This window comes from Phyllostomus discolor, chromosome 3 (assembly GCF_004126475.2).
Source record: "Phyllostomus discolor isolate MPI-MPIP mPhyDis1 chromosome 3, mPhyDis1.pri.v3, whole genome shotgun sequence".
Lineage (NCBI taxonomy): Eukaryota > Metazoa > Chordata > Mammalia > Chiroptera > Phyllostomidae > Phyllostomus > Phyllostomus discolor.
This window is the reverse complement of record NC_040905.2, coordinates 209,392,599-209,408,160: the sequence shown is the minus strand read 5'-3', so window position 1 is coordinate 209,408,160 and position 15,562 is coordinate 209,392,599. Positions and strand designations below refer to the sequence as shown.

At 62.1% G+C, this 15,562-nt stretch overlaps 1 protein-coding gene across 7 annotated transcripts in view; it reads right to left on the bottom strand.

Moving 5' to 3' along the window:
* The window catches only part of SPTAN1 (spectrin alpha, non-erythrocytic 1), a 57,131-nt gene that overhangs the window by 8,057 nt on the left and 33,512 nt on the right, over positions 1-15,562 (bottom strand). For 4 of the 7 annotated variants that reach the window (XM_028512363.2, XM_028512381.2, XM_036022324.1 and 1 more), the window contains 18 exons: positions 14,558-14,605; positions 13,718-13,809; positions 13,298-13,442; positions 13,024-13,205; positions 11,393-11,492; positions 11,030-11,227; positions 10,780-10,926; positions 10,007-10,110; positions 9,737-9,899; positions 9,347-9,361; positions 7,360-7,491; positions 7,046-7,183; positions 5,993-6,097; positions 3,879-4,087; positions 2,977-3,097; positions 2,624-2,745; positions 2,180-2,312; positions 733-831 (listed from right to left, as the gene is read on the bottom strand). In XM_028512363.2, the coding sequence (XP_028368164.1) occupies positions 733-831; positions 2,180-2,312; positions 2,624-2,745; positions 2,977-3,097; positions 3,879-4,087; positions 5,993-6,097; positions 7,046-7,183; positions 7,360-7,491; positions 9,347-9,361; positions 9,737-9,899; positions 10,007-10,110; positions 10,780-10,926; positions 11,030-11,227; positions 11,393-11,492; positions 13,024-13,205; positions 13,298-13,442; positions 13,718-13,809; positions 14,558-14,605 (2,253 nt within the window). The remainder of the gene's footprint in view (positions 1-732; positions 832-2,179; positions 2,313-2,623; positions 2,746-2,976; positions 3,098-3,878; positions 4,088-5,992; positions 6,098-7,045; positions 7,184-7,359; positions 7,492-9,346; positions 9,362-9,736; positions 9,900-10,006; positions 10,111-10,779; positions 10,927-11,029; positions 11,228-11,392; positions 11,493-13,023; positions 13,206-13,297; positions 13,443-13,717; positions 13,810-14,557; positions 14,606-15,562) is intronic. The other 3 variants (XM_028512390.2, XM_036022325.1, XM_036022327.1) reach the window with 1 other exon arrangement.

The window sequence follows — 15,562 nt, the reverse complement described above, 5'->3', positions numbered from 1 at the left end:
GCTCGCCCGGCCCGCGCCCTCCCCGTGTTCCGGAACGGCCTGCTGCGCCAGGGAGGGAGCGTGGGGAGGGCTTCCCAGAGCAAGACAGTGTAAAACCCTTTGAAAGATGAATACTGCAGCTCCTCCTCAAAGAATCAATTCCAAAGGAGTAATCAGGAATATACTAAAATGTTCAGTTACAGCGATGTATGCATCATCATTACTTTTGATAGTAAAAAACTGGAAACAGCTTAAACGCCCCTTAGAAAAAATACTCTACAGCCCCAGAACGGCTGTTTCACTCCTTTGATGACAACAGAAAATGGTCCCGCAGACGCTCTGACACGAGGGAGGCTGAACTCGGGAGGCCACAGACACTTCTGTTCCCTCTTGGTTCAGAGCGTATGTGAACGTCCCGTGTGGCAGCCGGGGCACAGCCGGAGTGTCTGTCCCGTCTGGGGTGGCGGTGCGCGTGGAGGAAAAGCCCGAACGGTGGGCCCAAGGTTGCACCGGTGGTCTCAGGCGGTGGTCTCGGGTGGTGGTTGTGACTCCCTTTCCTGACCGGCTTCAGAAGGAACTAGCCAACTAGCCCTGGGGCCTCCCCCTTCATGAAACATGGGCACGGCACTGCCGTGGGCCTCGTGCCACGCTTTGGTGACCGTCCTGGGTGTGAGTGCCGAGGGACAACTGAGGTGCCAGCAGGCGGGCGTCCCGGCGTCGGAAGCCAGGGTCTCACCGGGGGGCCAGGCTCACCTTCTTAATGAGGTCTTGCCCGTTGGTGCAGACGTCATTCACGCGGTCCTTGTGCACGGTGAAGTCTGTCTCGAAAGCTTCGTGCTTCTTCAGCAAGCCCTGCAAGGGAGGCAGCGGGGCGGGCACTGAGCGCCTGGCAGGCGCCAATGCGCCGGGTCGGGATGGAGGGTCACAGGCCTGGGAGGTCTAGCTGGGGACTGGGACGGCAGACAGGCACGGAAACACATGGCGGTTCTGAGGGTGGGAGACCCAGGGCGCAGCGAGAGCAACTGGCGGGGCACTGGCCACGGGAGCCACGCCAGGGATGGCCTTCCTGCAGGGGGCAAGCCCCCGGCAGTCAGCGGCAGGCACGGTGTCTTTCTTCCCAGAGGACACCCGAGGGGACAGAACGCAGCCGCAGGGGAAGACGACACTCCTGAGCACGTGTCCTCAGGGACCTTCCCGGGCTCGTCCTGGGCACCGCGGGGGCACCACGGGAGCACCGCGGGAGACAACGCGCCCAGGGCCCGGGCTGCAGAGCTGGGGCCTCCCTCGCCCGTCTCAGCGCCCGCTCCGCCACCCTGACTAGCTGCCCGGGGTCTCCGCTGTGAGGGCGGGGCTCAGGGGCTGCCCCGGGTCTTGGGAATGCACTGTCTCCACGGCTGGTGGCACACGTTCCGGAACGTTCTAGCATGCTGTGCTGCCCCTCCTATCAAGAAGGGAGTCTACCCATGCACCCATGACCCCGGGCTGCTCTGTGACGACTCTGACCAGCGGAAGGCAGCAAGGACGCCATCGTGTCACCTGAGACGAGGCCCCAGGCCCCCAGCAGGTTCCGCCTGTGCCCGTGTGATGCCGCCTGAGGCGGGCGGGCTGGGCTCAGGGAGAGGAGAGGCCACGTGGAGGGGCCGGCTGCCGGCACCCGAGCGGCACTCACGAGCTCAGCCCCGCTGCCCTCTGCGCCTCGGGGCAGCCACGAGGGGGCCCATGGGAGAGCAGCGGACGGATTGCCCCCCGATTCGCAGAGGGGAGACGGCCCCTGAGAACAGACGGGGCCTGGAGTGACGCAGCCACAGTCGAGGGCCACCTGGGGCCCCCGGGAGCTGGAAGGGGCAAGGAAGGACCCTCCCCCCGAAGTTTCAGGGAGCGAGGACCTGTGGACACCCTGCTCTCAGACCTCCGGCCCCCAGGACTGTAAGACAATAAACACAGCCGCCCGTGAGCCACAGTGCTCACGGCAGCCACAGCACAGCACCCGAGTCCTGGGGCCCACCGAGTCAGGCCAACTTTGGAGAGGGACGGCACCTCCAGCGCAAGGGCCTGAGGGCAACAGCCAACCCACGCGACCTTGGCCGCTGGCTCTGTAACCCCCTGGTAAGGAAACAGCCACTTGGCAAACGAGTAGGAAATGGGTGACCAGAGGCAGGGGCTGAGAAAGGAGGCAGGTGGCACCTCCCGGTTCTCTGACCTGGATGGCAGCCAGAGTGTCTCCGTAATCCTCACTGGCCACCAGGGTCATCTTCTCGTTGATCCAGGCTTCTTCCTCTTCCACGTTGGCTACGAACTGCTGGTATTCCAAGGACTCCTCTAGCCGCTGGCCCCTATTGACAGCAGACAGAACACGGTCAGCCGGGACCTCTTCTGACCGACTGTGAGTGTGCACGGGCTCGAGGGCACTGCCAAGTGCGGGTGGAACGGCTCGGTGAGGCCCCCTGCCTCACACAGAGACAGAGACGGCGCCGGCGGAACGGGAAATTCTGGGGCTGCGTGCTGGGCCGGGTTCCTGTGACGGAACCAGCTCGCCAGGGGCTGCCAGAGGGGCTCTGCAGCAGGCTGGCGTCGGCCCCTGCACACCCCGGGACAGGGTCCAGGAGGCGGCAGGAGGGCCCAGGGCCCCTCCCCCGCCGCTCACCGGGCCGCCGCCAGCTGCTTCAGCTCCTTCCAGTGCTCCACAAACTGCGCCAGGCGCTGCTGAATCTCCTCCTTCCCGATGGTGTTGTCGTCAGACAGCTTCTTCCCGGTGTCCAGGACGCCCTGGCAGGCGAGAACCGGCAGGTTAGCAGCTGTCGTCAGCCAAGCTTCTAGATGCTTCCAGGCAAAGGCCTCAGCACGAGATCCAAAACTGCTTCCCGGTTTGGGGCGAGGGGGCCACAGACGCGGAGGGGCCGCAGGGACGTGGCCCAGAGCAAAGCACGGCTCCGTGTGTCACCGGGGCGCGTCCCCCCGCCGCCCGCTCCGCCCCGCGCCCCGCCGGGGAGGCCTCACCTGGATCGCGGGCTCGTGAGCAGCCAGCTCGGCCTCCAGCCGCTTGTGCTTCTTCCTCAGGTTCTGGACGCCCGTTAAGTCGCGGCCGTAGTCCTCGGAGCTCACCAGCAGCTTCTTCTCCCTGTGCGGCCCAGGCGGGCGGTCAGTGCCCGTATCGCCGCGCCTCCAACCGGCGACGTCCGGGCGGAACCGCTGAGAGCTCCAGCCCTCGCGACGCCCTCCACTGCCACCCAGCCCTCTCTCCGGGAAGACACCCGCCAGTCTTCCGGAAACCAGAAGCCTCTGTCTCCCAGATGAACAGTGTCTGGGAGTCCGCAGAGGGTGGGGTGCACCGCGGCACTGCCGGCTGACCCGCTTCTCCAGATGTATCACACACAGGACGAGAGAGACACTGGCATACTCTTTTTAAGTGAAGAATTCAGAGATTCCCCCACTTTAGGTTGGTCTGTTTTGGAGAGACGATTAAAAACAAACTCCTCTCTTTCCTTCCAGAACCGGTCTTTCCCAGAAGAGAACACACTGTCTTTCCCAGGTAGGAGCTCACTGATTTCCCCGGGGGTCTCAGGGCAGGGTCTAACCAGGGTCTAGCACAACCACTGTGCCTCAATCACTACCATTCAGAGGCTGTCGCTGACTAGTATCACCACGACCCGGACATCCGAAGAAAAAACATACTATTCCACAGTGAGTGTGGTAGACAGAGCCGGGACCCAGCACAGCGTGGCTGCTGAGGCCATGCCCTTGCTGCCACACTCCCTTGTCTTACCACCACCATCCAGGAGAGACCCGGACCTCCTGACTCTCACTCAGCCCTGCGGTTCCGACTGCCACTGAAGGCTCGAGGGGCGTCCCAGTGGCCCAGAGCCTGACGTAACAGACCACGACATCCCAGGAGCACGTACTTGATCCAGGACTCCTCGTCGTCCATGTCCCGGAAGAACTGGTGCAGGCGATGGGACTCGTTCAGCCTGGCTCGCCGGGAGGCCGCCATGCTCTTGATCTTCTGGAAACGGCCGTTGATGGTGTCCCGCTTGTCCTTCACCTGGGAGGTGTCGAAGGCACTGCTGGTCATCAGGCTGTCCGCCTGGCTGTTGAGGTCCTTCAGGCGATCCTGGGGTAGGGGAGAAAATGGGAGGGGTCAGAAATCCGGGGGTCCGTGAGCACCTGCTTCTCAGTGAGAGCGCGCTCAGGACGTGCTCCTCCAGCTGGTCGGCTGAAGATGCACGGGGCATGGCGTGTGGGCGGGGGGCTTCTTCAAGGCCGCAACCATGTGCGCACCCACGGGGCAGCAGCAACGGGGGTGTGTGTGGAGGGGGGGGTGTGCACAGGTGTGCGCTGAAGCCTTAGCTCGGGGCTGTGCGAACCGCGGCACACACTCCAGCACAGACACCGACTCTCCACCGCCCGCCCGGCACTCGCACTGAAAACGCGGCCTCGCCGAAGCCCTTTAAACAGCAGGAGCCACGAACCGCCCTGCGTCTCCGCCCCGGAGCACGCACCGCTGTTTAGCGTCCCGAGGGAGACGACAGGAACGCGCACGCACTGCCGCCTCGAACCCAAGTCCGAACCCAAGTCCGGGGGCGGCCTGGGGGGAGGCACGCGGCGCGAGCTCACCGAGCCCCCTCTCCACGGCCCACCGTGGCCGCGAAAGGACCACCGGCAGACCAGCCGCTCATCCGGACCCAGGATCTGCCAGATACTGTGTCAGGTGTTAAGAAAAAGTAAACCTGCCACTTCAAGGAAAACCAAGTTTTTTGCTAATGATAAAATTCTAATTTTCAGGAGAAAATCAGGACTTTGGGACACACCTGCCCCCCTCCGGGAGCCGGGCAGCGTTCCGACCGGCAGCGGCCTCCGTGTGGAGCCCGTGTGTGACGTTGACCAACGCGAAGACACGAAGAAAGGTGCCGTGGTCAGAAGATGCACGTGACTCAGCAAACCAGTGTTTCCCAGACGGTGCCGTGACCCTTGTGCACGGGGGGAACAGCCCCTCCACGCCCAGCACGGACCAGTGGGTTTTAACAGAAAACAGCGTAAAAAACTGACTGATGGGGCTTCAGTGTGCGCCTTGCAACTGACCTTGGGTGAACCACCACTGAGTGAGTGTCGTGGTGCAGCACCGAACATTCATGCCAAACGCCCCTCCCTCCTCTCACCCCCCCCCCCCCCCCCCCGCCCCTTGCATGGCTTGGCATGGATGATGCGCCAGCACAGCACGGCCCAGAGGCCGCCAGGAGAGGCCAGCTGGTTTCTAGGAAGCTGGCCACTGAAAAGATTTGCAAAAACATGGCCAATGCCACCCTTCTTGCTTTTTGTTTTTAGAAAAATTTAGTTATGATCCATAAGGATGTTCTTTATGTTAACTCCTAGTGGATTTATCACTATTTTAAGTGGAAGAATAAACAGACTCACAAGCAGCGGCACGAACAGCACGGGTCCTGCGTGTCCTCCCGCCAGGCCCCCAACCATCACACTCACACAGCACAGGACCCACACCAGCCGCTGCGCCGACGCTGCTGTGGTCGACCCACAGGCCCTAGCCAGACCCGCCCTTTCTCCTTCGAGCTCACTTGTGCGGGCCTGCAGGAGCCTGCCGTGCAGCCTGCGCGGTTTCACCCCACGTGCAGACCTGTGTGATCCCCTCCGGAATCGAGCCCCAGGCCCTGCTCCGGCGGCACCTTTCCGGCTGCACGCTCACCCCGGCCCCGACAACCGCTCGCTCGTTCTCCGCCTCTGTATGCTTGCCATTCCGAGAGTGTTACACAACTGAAGCCACACGGTATGTAACACGTTGGTGTCGATTTGTAAAAACTTAACTTCTAAAGGTCATTTCCTTGTAATAGCGGAGAACATTGATAAACGGAGCCCAGACAATGGCAGGGCCCCTCAATGACAGCGGAGAGTTCCCGAGACTACAATGTGTGAGACCCTCGGTTCTCAGTGACAGACGCCCCTCTCCTTCCCCAGGGCTCAGCCGCGCCCCCACACTGGCCTGGCTGCCCCGCCCCCTGCTCACCTCGTGGGCGGATATGTCCGCCTCCAGCAGCTGGTGCTTCTTCAGCAGGTTGTTCACGGAGGCCAGGTCCTTGCCGTAGTCCTCAGATGCCAGGAGGGCCTCCACCTGGCAGCGGAACCAAAGCGAGAGGCTACTGTGCAGTGCAGTGCACGCGGAGAGTTCCGGAACATCCAGCCGGCCCAGCTGCTATTCCCAGTCTTAGGAGGCTGCGTACTCCTCGTCATGTGTCCCCGCTGTCCCTGCAGCCCGGCTAGGCCCGCACGGCCCAAGGTGCTCCCCCCCCTTTCTGTCAACCAGCAACTCAAGCACCTGGGAATCTAAATGCTACAGCGAAAGGCTGGGTTGTGGAGCCTTCAAGATGGTTAGATGGCACACAGAGCAACGCCACGTCAAGGACACGCCGCCAGGGGAAGAACTGGCAGCATGGGAAGAGACGGCCCACGGGGCTGTTCACTGCCGTGCAGCACGGAGCGCCAATGACCAGGAGACCCAAATGTCCCACCGTGCAGGACTGGACCTGGGCCGGAACGACTGACGCCACCCGGACCTGCGCGGACCTTCGAGTGATCCATCAGGAGGGGTGTCTGGTGACTTAGGCGTGCCACTCCTTGTACGAACTGACAGAAGTACCCGTGAGCCCAGCTGTATGTAAGAAATACAGCCACATGGACGTGCACAGCAGTGTGCACGGACGGACTGGTGGGGCGGTGGGCCTCTCCTCCTCTCCGTGCTCTCCTACCGAGTACAGAGCGTACGGAGCGTGTACTGCTGACGGGCCCCCTGGCCCGTGCTCTCCTACTTTCTACCTGCGCTCCCTCCAGAGGAGGAGGGAGCCCACGGCCACCAGGGACGTGCTCGCTCTTCTCCGAGCACGCCTTCCTCTCCCCGAGTCGCGCACAGCACGCGGCTCACGCCCAGTGATGGAGGTTTCTGCTCAAAGGTACATCGGCAGGGCCTGACCTCCTGTGGTTTTGGGCTCACCGACAGACGGACCTCCCGTCCCCAGGGATTAGACATCCCCCGATGACGGGAGGGGGACCTTCCTGGCCTTACCTCAGAGAGCCAGAAGTCGAAGTCCTTGATGCCAGTGTTGAAGTTCTGCTGCTTGTTGGCTTCCTTCAGCTTCTGGCTCTTCTCGGCGGACTTCTGCACCAGGAACTGCCACTGGTCGGCCAAGGCTGCCAGCCGGGCCTGGGGAGAGACGGGAGCCCTCAGAGACGGGGAGGTCTGTGAGCACTTCACGCTGCTGAGGCCACCTGGACACGCTCTCAAGGGAGGAGGGCAGACGCTCGGACCAGTCACACCCGCTGGTCTGCCACCGCAGCCCCAAGGTGCAAGTTGCGGGGCATGCGGGGCCTGGGGCCCACCTTCACAGCGTCCTCGCTGCCGGCGCAGGCCCCGCGCTCAATCAGGGAGTTGCCCGTGTCGATGACGCCGCGGATGCGGTCGGCGTTGGCGTGCAGCTCCGCTTCGAAGGCCTGGTGCTTCTGGTGCTTGCTCTAAAAGCAGAAAGAACACCTTTCAAAACCAGGTCCTGCACCTGACAGCTTCCCGGGGAGAAGGGATTCTCCGAGGGGAGGGGCAGCAAACTTAAAGATCTGGGGCGAGGCTCAGCATTGTTTTAGCGACGTGGCCACGGTATCTGTGTGACTGCCGTGGGGCCAACCCATTGGGGTTCGGCGGAAGGGCTGAGCGAGCAGGGAGGAAATGCACCCGCTCAGGAATGGGTCAACTGAGTCGACTCCTAAGTCAGCCGGACTGGCTATTTGGGAGTGAAACCCTGGAATGAAACACTTTCTAACACTTTGCCGAAAACTAGTGGCCAGCAGCAGTTCTGAATGCACTTGGACGCCAGTTCCCACCCACAGCTTTCTCCTCGCGGACGGTGGCTCTGGCGACAATGCACATGCGCACCCTCTCCTCATCGGAGGCAGCGACCCCACGCAGCAGCGGCGTGTGGTGGTCAGGCCAGCCGGCCGGCCGTGACAGCAGAGAGGCCCACAGCAGCTGCAGGCCGGGGCCGGGCTGGCTTCTCACTTGCTAGCTGCCACAGCCCAAACTCCTGGGTACCGTCAAAACCCAGGCTTCAGTCTGGGCAGGGACGTCTCTTTGCTAAGAAAAGTGGGGGCCGGGAGAGTGGGGGGCTCCTGACGCGGGGGCTGGCAGTGCTTCCGGGAACCCGCACAGGGAGGGAGGCGAGGGAACACGAGACACAGTGCAAGGATGCGGCTGGAGCACAGTTCTGGGTGAGAAACGCAGGGTCTAGGGGGAGAATGTTATTTGGGGGGAAAAAGAACTAAAAGGGAAAGAACAAAGCAGTGTAGCTGGGCAAGAATCCTGCAGCAAGTGTTTCATTTCAGGGGCAGCAACTGGCACAGGATGGAGCCGCCCGGCTGCAGACCGCAGCACTGGCCCCGCTGTCCCTGCCGGGCCCCGGGTGCCCACGCTCCAGAACAAGAGCAAGAGCAAGAGAGGCCTCAGACACCCACAGATCCTGCCGAAGCCCAGTTTACTCTCCTCAGTCCGACCACTGTTCAGTCCGAGTCCCGTCTGTTCTCTGACTTCCTTTCTGCCACGCGCCCAGGCAGCTCCTGAACTACACTTGCACGGGCAAGTCCGTTCCACTTCCCCTTGGGTAACGTCCCCGTTCTTCTCAGCGCTCGGCCCCCGGCTCCTCTGAGGTTTGGGAGCAGGCCATCTACCCGTCTGTGGGCCTCTTGCTCCCCCTCCCCTGCGACCAGCACGAAACCCTGCCACTCTGCTAGACCCCCTGCCCCTGGGCCGCCGAAGGCCAGAAGCCTACGTCTACACGGAAAAAGCGGTTTCATTTTCTCAAAGAAGCATCTCGCCCTGGCTGGGGTGGCTCAGTGGACCGAATGCTGGACTGTGAACCAAAAGGCTGCCGGTTCAATTCCCAGTCAGGGCACGTGCCTGGGTTGCGGGCCAGGTCCCCAGTAGGGGGCACGTGAGAGGCGACCGATCAAAGTATCACTCACATATTGATGACTCTCCCTCTCTTTCTCCCTCCCTTCCCCACCTCTAAGGGTATTAAATAAACGCCACCTTTAGAAGATGCACCTCTAGAAAGAAAGCAATTACTGCCCCTCAAATCAAACACCGCACAGAACTGGCCCACGTGACAAACTGAGGGGGCATGTGGGGCGAAGGGCTGCGGACGACAGAGAAAGCCACATCCCACAGGCCACGTGGACGGGGGTGATGGATGGGGAGAGATGGAGAGACGGATGGAGCGACACCGGCAGGCTGCGCGTGGCCGTGGCCACGAGAGTCTGCCGGACAGGCACAGAGACTGGGGCTCATGTAACCGAGACTGGAAAGGAACACAGGACTTACCAGCAGCTTGGAAAGCTACAAAAACAGATCGAAATAACAAGAGTTCAGTACACCGCCGTGAACACACCAGTCAGCTACCACACAGACACTCACGCCGCCGTCCTACTCCCCCCCGGCAGCCCCGCGTGCAGGGACGGCGCACGGAAGGCCTCTGCGTGTGGCCTCCTCGCAGCCGCCGCCGCCAGCTGCCACGGGGACCGAGCCATTCTGAGCAGGCTCCGGCAGCTCACCGGGACCTTCCCACCAGCCCTCCTTGCTAAAGAAATTTCCACTGGCTCCACCAGGAAACTGGGTGGTAGGTGTACCCCCCTTTTAAAGATGTCCTACTTCACACAAGCTGCTCAAGGCCACCAGCCACGCGGGGGGCCGCAGCCCGCCCGCTCGGCTCACCTGGATGTTGGTGGGGTCCTTGTAGGACTCATCGCTTGCGGTCTGCAGCTTCTCGCTGATCCACGCCTCGATCTCATCCACGTCCCGGCTGAACTGCTGGAGGGTCTGCGATTCTCCCAGCTTGGACCTCTTCTCGATCATCTGGGCCTTGAGACGTCGCCACCTGAGCAAGGGACACGGAGACCCGAGTGAACGAGCGCCCCTCCGGCGGGCCTGGCCGGGGCCCCCCCACAGGCGCGGGGGCGCCCGGCAGCGCCGCGGGACACCCACCTGTCCAGGACCTCATTGCGCCGGCTCGAGATGTCGCCTTTGGCGTAGTGGCCGGCGGCGATGAGCTGGTCGGCGAAGGACTGCAGAGCGGCGATCTTCTCCTCCTGCGGGCGGGGGGGGGGGGGGGGGGGGGGGGGGGGGGGGCGTGAGGGCAGGCGGGCGAGGCGGCAGCGCCCGCCGCGGACTGCAGGTCTCGCGCAGAGCGCGGTTATTTTGGGTGACCGAGAGCTAGCCGGCGGCGGGATCGGACTACACCGACACTTTAGACGCAGGAGTGCAAAAAGCCAAAAGAAAGCTTGATTTCAATCATTCCTAGAGTAGAGTTTAACTCAAGGAGACTCCGGGTCACACTGGGGGCGCAGGGGCTGGGGCACCAGCCCGCGCTGAGGACGAAACCGGGGCAAAGGGTGCAGGGGGGCAGGGTTTCCGCACGGTGGTAGTGCGTCCCCTTCCCGTTCACAACGGATGTCCCCCTGCGGGGCCCCCATCTTCGAACCCTCAGGACTGACTGTAAAGTCAACAAATCCCCGTGACTGTTTTTGCTGGGCCACAGGGGGACTCCCGGGAGCTGTGGTGGGGACCACGCTGCGTCCGTCCTTTCTGGGGTCGGTGTGGTGCACTGCACTTTAAGGAAGCCGGCAGAGCCCTCAGCTGACTTAGTCGAGCCAGTGACGGTTTTACTCCACTTGTTGGCAGAGGGAAGGAGAAAAAGCCACCCGAGAAGGTGGCAGTCGGGAAAACCCAGTGCAGACTCCCAGGTGCATGGGCCTCACCTGCACATTAATGGCTTTGTCAAAGTCCTCGTGCTTTTTGATCAGGGCCTCCACACTGTCCAGCGAGTCCCCTTTGTCCTCCGTGTTCAGGAAGGCCTCCCGGGCCGCCATCCAGTTCTCCGCTTGCTCACAGTCCCGGTGAAACAGCTGGGGAAGGCGAGGCAGGTGAGGAGACAGGGCCCCCGGCACTGCCATGCCTGCCTGGCGGCAGCGCCACAGCCCATGGGAGGCCCCCGCCCCGCGCACGCACCTGCAGCTCGAGGCACTGGTCCAGCATCATGCGGCGCTGCACCCAGGCCTTCTCCAGGTCGGCACGCTCCTGATCGAGGATATCCAGTTTCTCCTTGATCTCCGGGCTGGCGTAGTGCCCGTGGGCCAGCAGCTGCTGCCCAAACTGCTCGAATGCCTGGAAAGTGCCAGCCCTGGCATCGATTTCCGTCCGGTGTTCCTGCCAAGAGGAGGGAAGGGATTAGGTAGCCGGCAGGAGATGCCCACTCCAGTGTCAACCACCGACTCACGGCCGAGGGTGACGGGGGGGAAGGCAGCAACCACGAAGTCTCCCCGGCCCAGCGGGGCGGCCGAGTCTCTTCTGCCCCGCGGGCAGCCCACGCACCTGGTGTCGTTCCAGCAACGCCTCGGCTCCGGTGACGTCCTTGGCCAGCTCGTCCGAGGACACCAGCCCGCGGATCCCATTGATCCAAGACATGAGGTCCCTGGAAACCAGACCCAGAGAGGCACAGTCACTGTGCTGCGTGTGAAGCAGGATTTCTGCCCAGGGAAGGAGAGGACGACAGAATTCTCGGCCCAGGAGGCTCCTTGGGGTGAATCTAGTCCATCTAGAGGCGGCGGCCAGATCTCTGGGCAACGTCATTTCAAAGCCTCTTATTCAGACCGATACACGTGAAAAGTCAAGAACGCCTCAGAGGAGAGAAGGAACAGGTGTAGAACACTAAGACTGGTCCACCCCACAGGGTGACGGGTGCTGCGGCGACAGCAGCCGTGGGTCCGTGAACCACAGCTGCACCTTCGAACGGAAACGCCCTCCTTCAGGCTTCGGCCCTCACAGCCCGAGGCCAGCGCACGTGGCCCAGCTCCTCCGAGATGTGCACATGGGGGGGGGGGGGGGACGTGCGCAAAAATCAATGTGTGAGGCCACACGCCGCACACTTCCTTGCACGTAACACGCCCAGAAAACAGGCAAATCTGGAGAGCCCCGAAGCAGGCTCAGAGGGGAGCGGAGAACGGGGTGCAGGGTGTTCTTCTGGGGTGGTGGAGGGTTTTCAAAACTGGAGGGGCGGTTACACGACACCGAGAATACACTAAATGCCACCAAACGCTCCACTGTCAGATGACTGTCTGCCCCCATCCCAGCGGGGACACGCCCCCAATGGACGGACACACACACACACATGACAGGAGTGTGTCAGTGCACGGTGGGTGCCACCACGGAGGAAGAGACGCCCGTGCCAAACGGCACCACTCCACAAGCCCCCAGTCGCCCAGCCGGGGGACGCTCTGCAGCCTGAGGATGACCGCGGCCCCGGGTCACGGGACCGTCTACCGCGACAACGGACCTGGGCTCTGAAAAAACGCCGGTGTCATGCCCCGGGGGCAAACGGATCCTGTTCTAGATCAAGGAGACCAGACTGCCAAAGGCAGACAGCGGCACTCAACTGGGTCGTGTACCGAAAACCAAGCCTGCCTTATAGAGCCACTTGAGACAAGTGGAAAAAACCTCACTATGAACCCCAAATTAAAGTGTCGGATTTCCGAGGGGAGGGATGGAAAGGCAGCCGCGTGGGAAGTCTCTGCTCTCGGGAGTGCAGGCTGCCGGGGGGTCAGCGGCTGCTTCCCTGTGGTTCTGAGAAAGAGCAGCAGCACGGACTCGGAGATGGAGCGAACGCCCCAGCAGTTACCCGGCGGCTACATGCGAACGGTGAGGAGTATCGGGGTGATCCCTGCTCAGCCCTCCCGTTTCTCTGCAGACTTAGGGATTTTAAATGAGAAACGTACACGGAGGAGACTGAAGTACACCCACAGAGAGTGAGAAATACGTCTAGGGAGGGAGTCCCCCTCGGCGGGGGAGGGGCTGCGTGTGCACGCGTGTGCATGCATGCAGCAGAGCAGGCGGCTTCTCGTCTTGCAGCACTCCGCTCCCTGAAGGGAAACGCCCACCGGCAGCCCCCCCCCCCCCCCCCCCGCCCCAGAGCTGCGTGCGGGCTGGGGGGCGGGGGCTGCGGTTACCGGAAGTCGCTCAGGAAGCGCTGCAGGTCGTGGGAGTCGCCCAGCTTGGCCTTGCGCTGGTCGGCACGCTTCCCCAGGCTGCCCCACGCCTGGTCCAACTCGGTGCATTTCTCCTGCAGGTCCTCCGCCGACTCCGGGTGGGACTGGATCAGGCGCTCGGCTGTGTCCCCGAGGGAGTTCACCTGGAGGAAGACAGCGGCGAGGGGGCAAGACGTGAGGGAGCTGTGCCGGGCACCCTCGGAGGAGGAGGAGGAGGAGGACTGTGCGCGCCCACCTTGTCGCCCAGCGCCGCCAGGTCCCGCTCGAAGCCCTCGTGCTTGCGCTGCAGCGCCTGCACGCTGGCCAGGTCGTGGCCATAATTGTCTGTGTTTAGAGCCTGATTCTTCTCTTCGATCCACTCTTTGGTTTCGTCAGCATCTCTACAGGCGAGAAACAGTCGGGTTAATAAATGCTGAGAACAGCTGCCCTCGTGACAGAACGAACAGGGACGTTTCTCGCTGGCACCGGTGCATGTGTCGGGGGTCACCACCCACAGCTCCAAGCCAGACACACACTCACGCACTCGGCATCCACCCGTGTCACACATGGTCCCAGGTGCTGCAGCACACACATTGATGAGCACCAGCTGTTACTGACGCGTTAGCAGGTCTGGGCCATGCTCGGCGGCCCCTCTTCCAGCCTGCGCCACCCTCACCTGTGGAAGCGCTGCACCTCGTGGGCGCTGCCCAAGAGCTGGCTCCGCTCCTCGGCCAGCTGCTGCAGGGACCGCCACCGCTCGTTCAGCTCCTGCGGGGGGATGGCACAGCATCAGCTCTGCGGCAGCCCCTCCTCCGTCAGGCCGCCCCCAGGCTCCGGGGCAAGGGCCAGCGGGCTGGCGGTTTCACTTGAAAGGAGGGGCCAGGACGCAGACGCCGTTCTCCTTCCAGCCTTCCCAGGTGAACACACTCGCACACAGCCACAGCACAAGTGCGGGTGGTCAGACCTCGCCGGAGCTGGCGTCACGTCTGGCGGTGTGCACGCTCCACACCTGACCTGGAAGTCACCTTGGAAGCAGCAGGAGACGCTGCTGACTCACCCTCACTCTCGGCCCCTAGTCTGGTGCCCACCACAAACCAAGTGCTTCACCAGCGACTGCCTAGCAGATGGGCCCCGGAGCCCGCTGCTCCGCCACCAGGCCCAAGACGCACCATGGACCTTGCACGCCAGAGAGCAGCCGCCACAGCCCCAGAAACGGAGGCCCAACCTCGCCTGGGAGGAGGCAAGAGGGGCAGCCACTGCCTTCCTCGCGGCTGCCAGCCCTGCTGGGACCTATGGGGAGGGGCAGGCTAACTCGGGCAAGACCTGGCGAGTTTGTGGCTAGAGATGTCACTCTTGATGCACAAAGAGAGTGAGTATTTGCCCAGGACACCCTGAGAACCAGGAGGGCGACACGTGCTACAGCTCATGCACTACTGAGGACAGGAGCTCCGTGCGGGCAGGAGAGCAAGCTGGTGACGGAGGCCGGGGAGGCGGGGCCGCCGGCCGCGCTTCTTACCTTGATGGAGTTGAAGGTGGCCACGGTGTGAACCATCAGGCGAGCAGACTAAGGCAGAGGAGGGAAGCAGAGAAGCAAGGCTGATCACGTGTCCGTCAATTAAGGGACGAAGACTGTAAGTGCCACTCATTCGTTCCCAATTGTTAACCAAAATTATCTTAAAGGGATACCGTTACAATTCCAAGCAGATGTATTAATAAAAGTATCACCCCTGGGAAGTCACAAAAAACCCAAGTGCACAATTAGACCCAGGTCAACGATTAATTTTCTTTGATGAACAGTGAAAAAAAAAAAAAGGTGAAAACCACAATTAACGAGTTGGAAGAAAGACAGCTTAAAGGCTACTGAGTGTCTTTGTCTCACCCTACTGCAGAGCAGTTCAGAAACCACGTTCAAGTGAGCAACGGCTGGCAGCCGAAACCATCCCACAGGTGAGCACACCGATGACTTAATCTCTACCTGTGATTACCGGGTCGCCGCCCCTTTCAACGGAGTCAGTTGCCTTGACCCAAAGGCGACAGCCTTACCAGATGGAAAAGAAAGTGAACCAGTGAACTACCCCTCTCCCTGCCAGCGAAGCTACTGGTCTCTCAGCGCCGCCCTCGTTTTATCTCCAAGAAAACCCCGGGGCACATTGTGACGCCCGTCGACTCGGAGGGTGTGAGGCCAGGGGGCGAGTGCACGCTCCGAGGGAGGGACGTCGGGCTGTCACATGCCCCCGGGCCACGCCCAGGGGACGTTTCCAACCCATGTGGGCGCAGGAGGCAGGACGCAGAAGGCAGACGCCCGCTGCCTCCGGCCCTTCCCCGAAACCGGAGGCGCTGCTGTCTGGGAACCACCTGAGATACGTCTCCGAAAGAATACTTATTATCTACCACCAGAAAAACTCTGCCAGGAGGTCGGACAGACGAGGCACAGTTTGCTATATAAGAATTAAGACTGAAAAAAGGGAAGAAAGTGGAATTAAAAGAAAAATGCGACCTCCCCACGCTGGGCACCGACTGA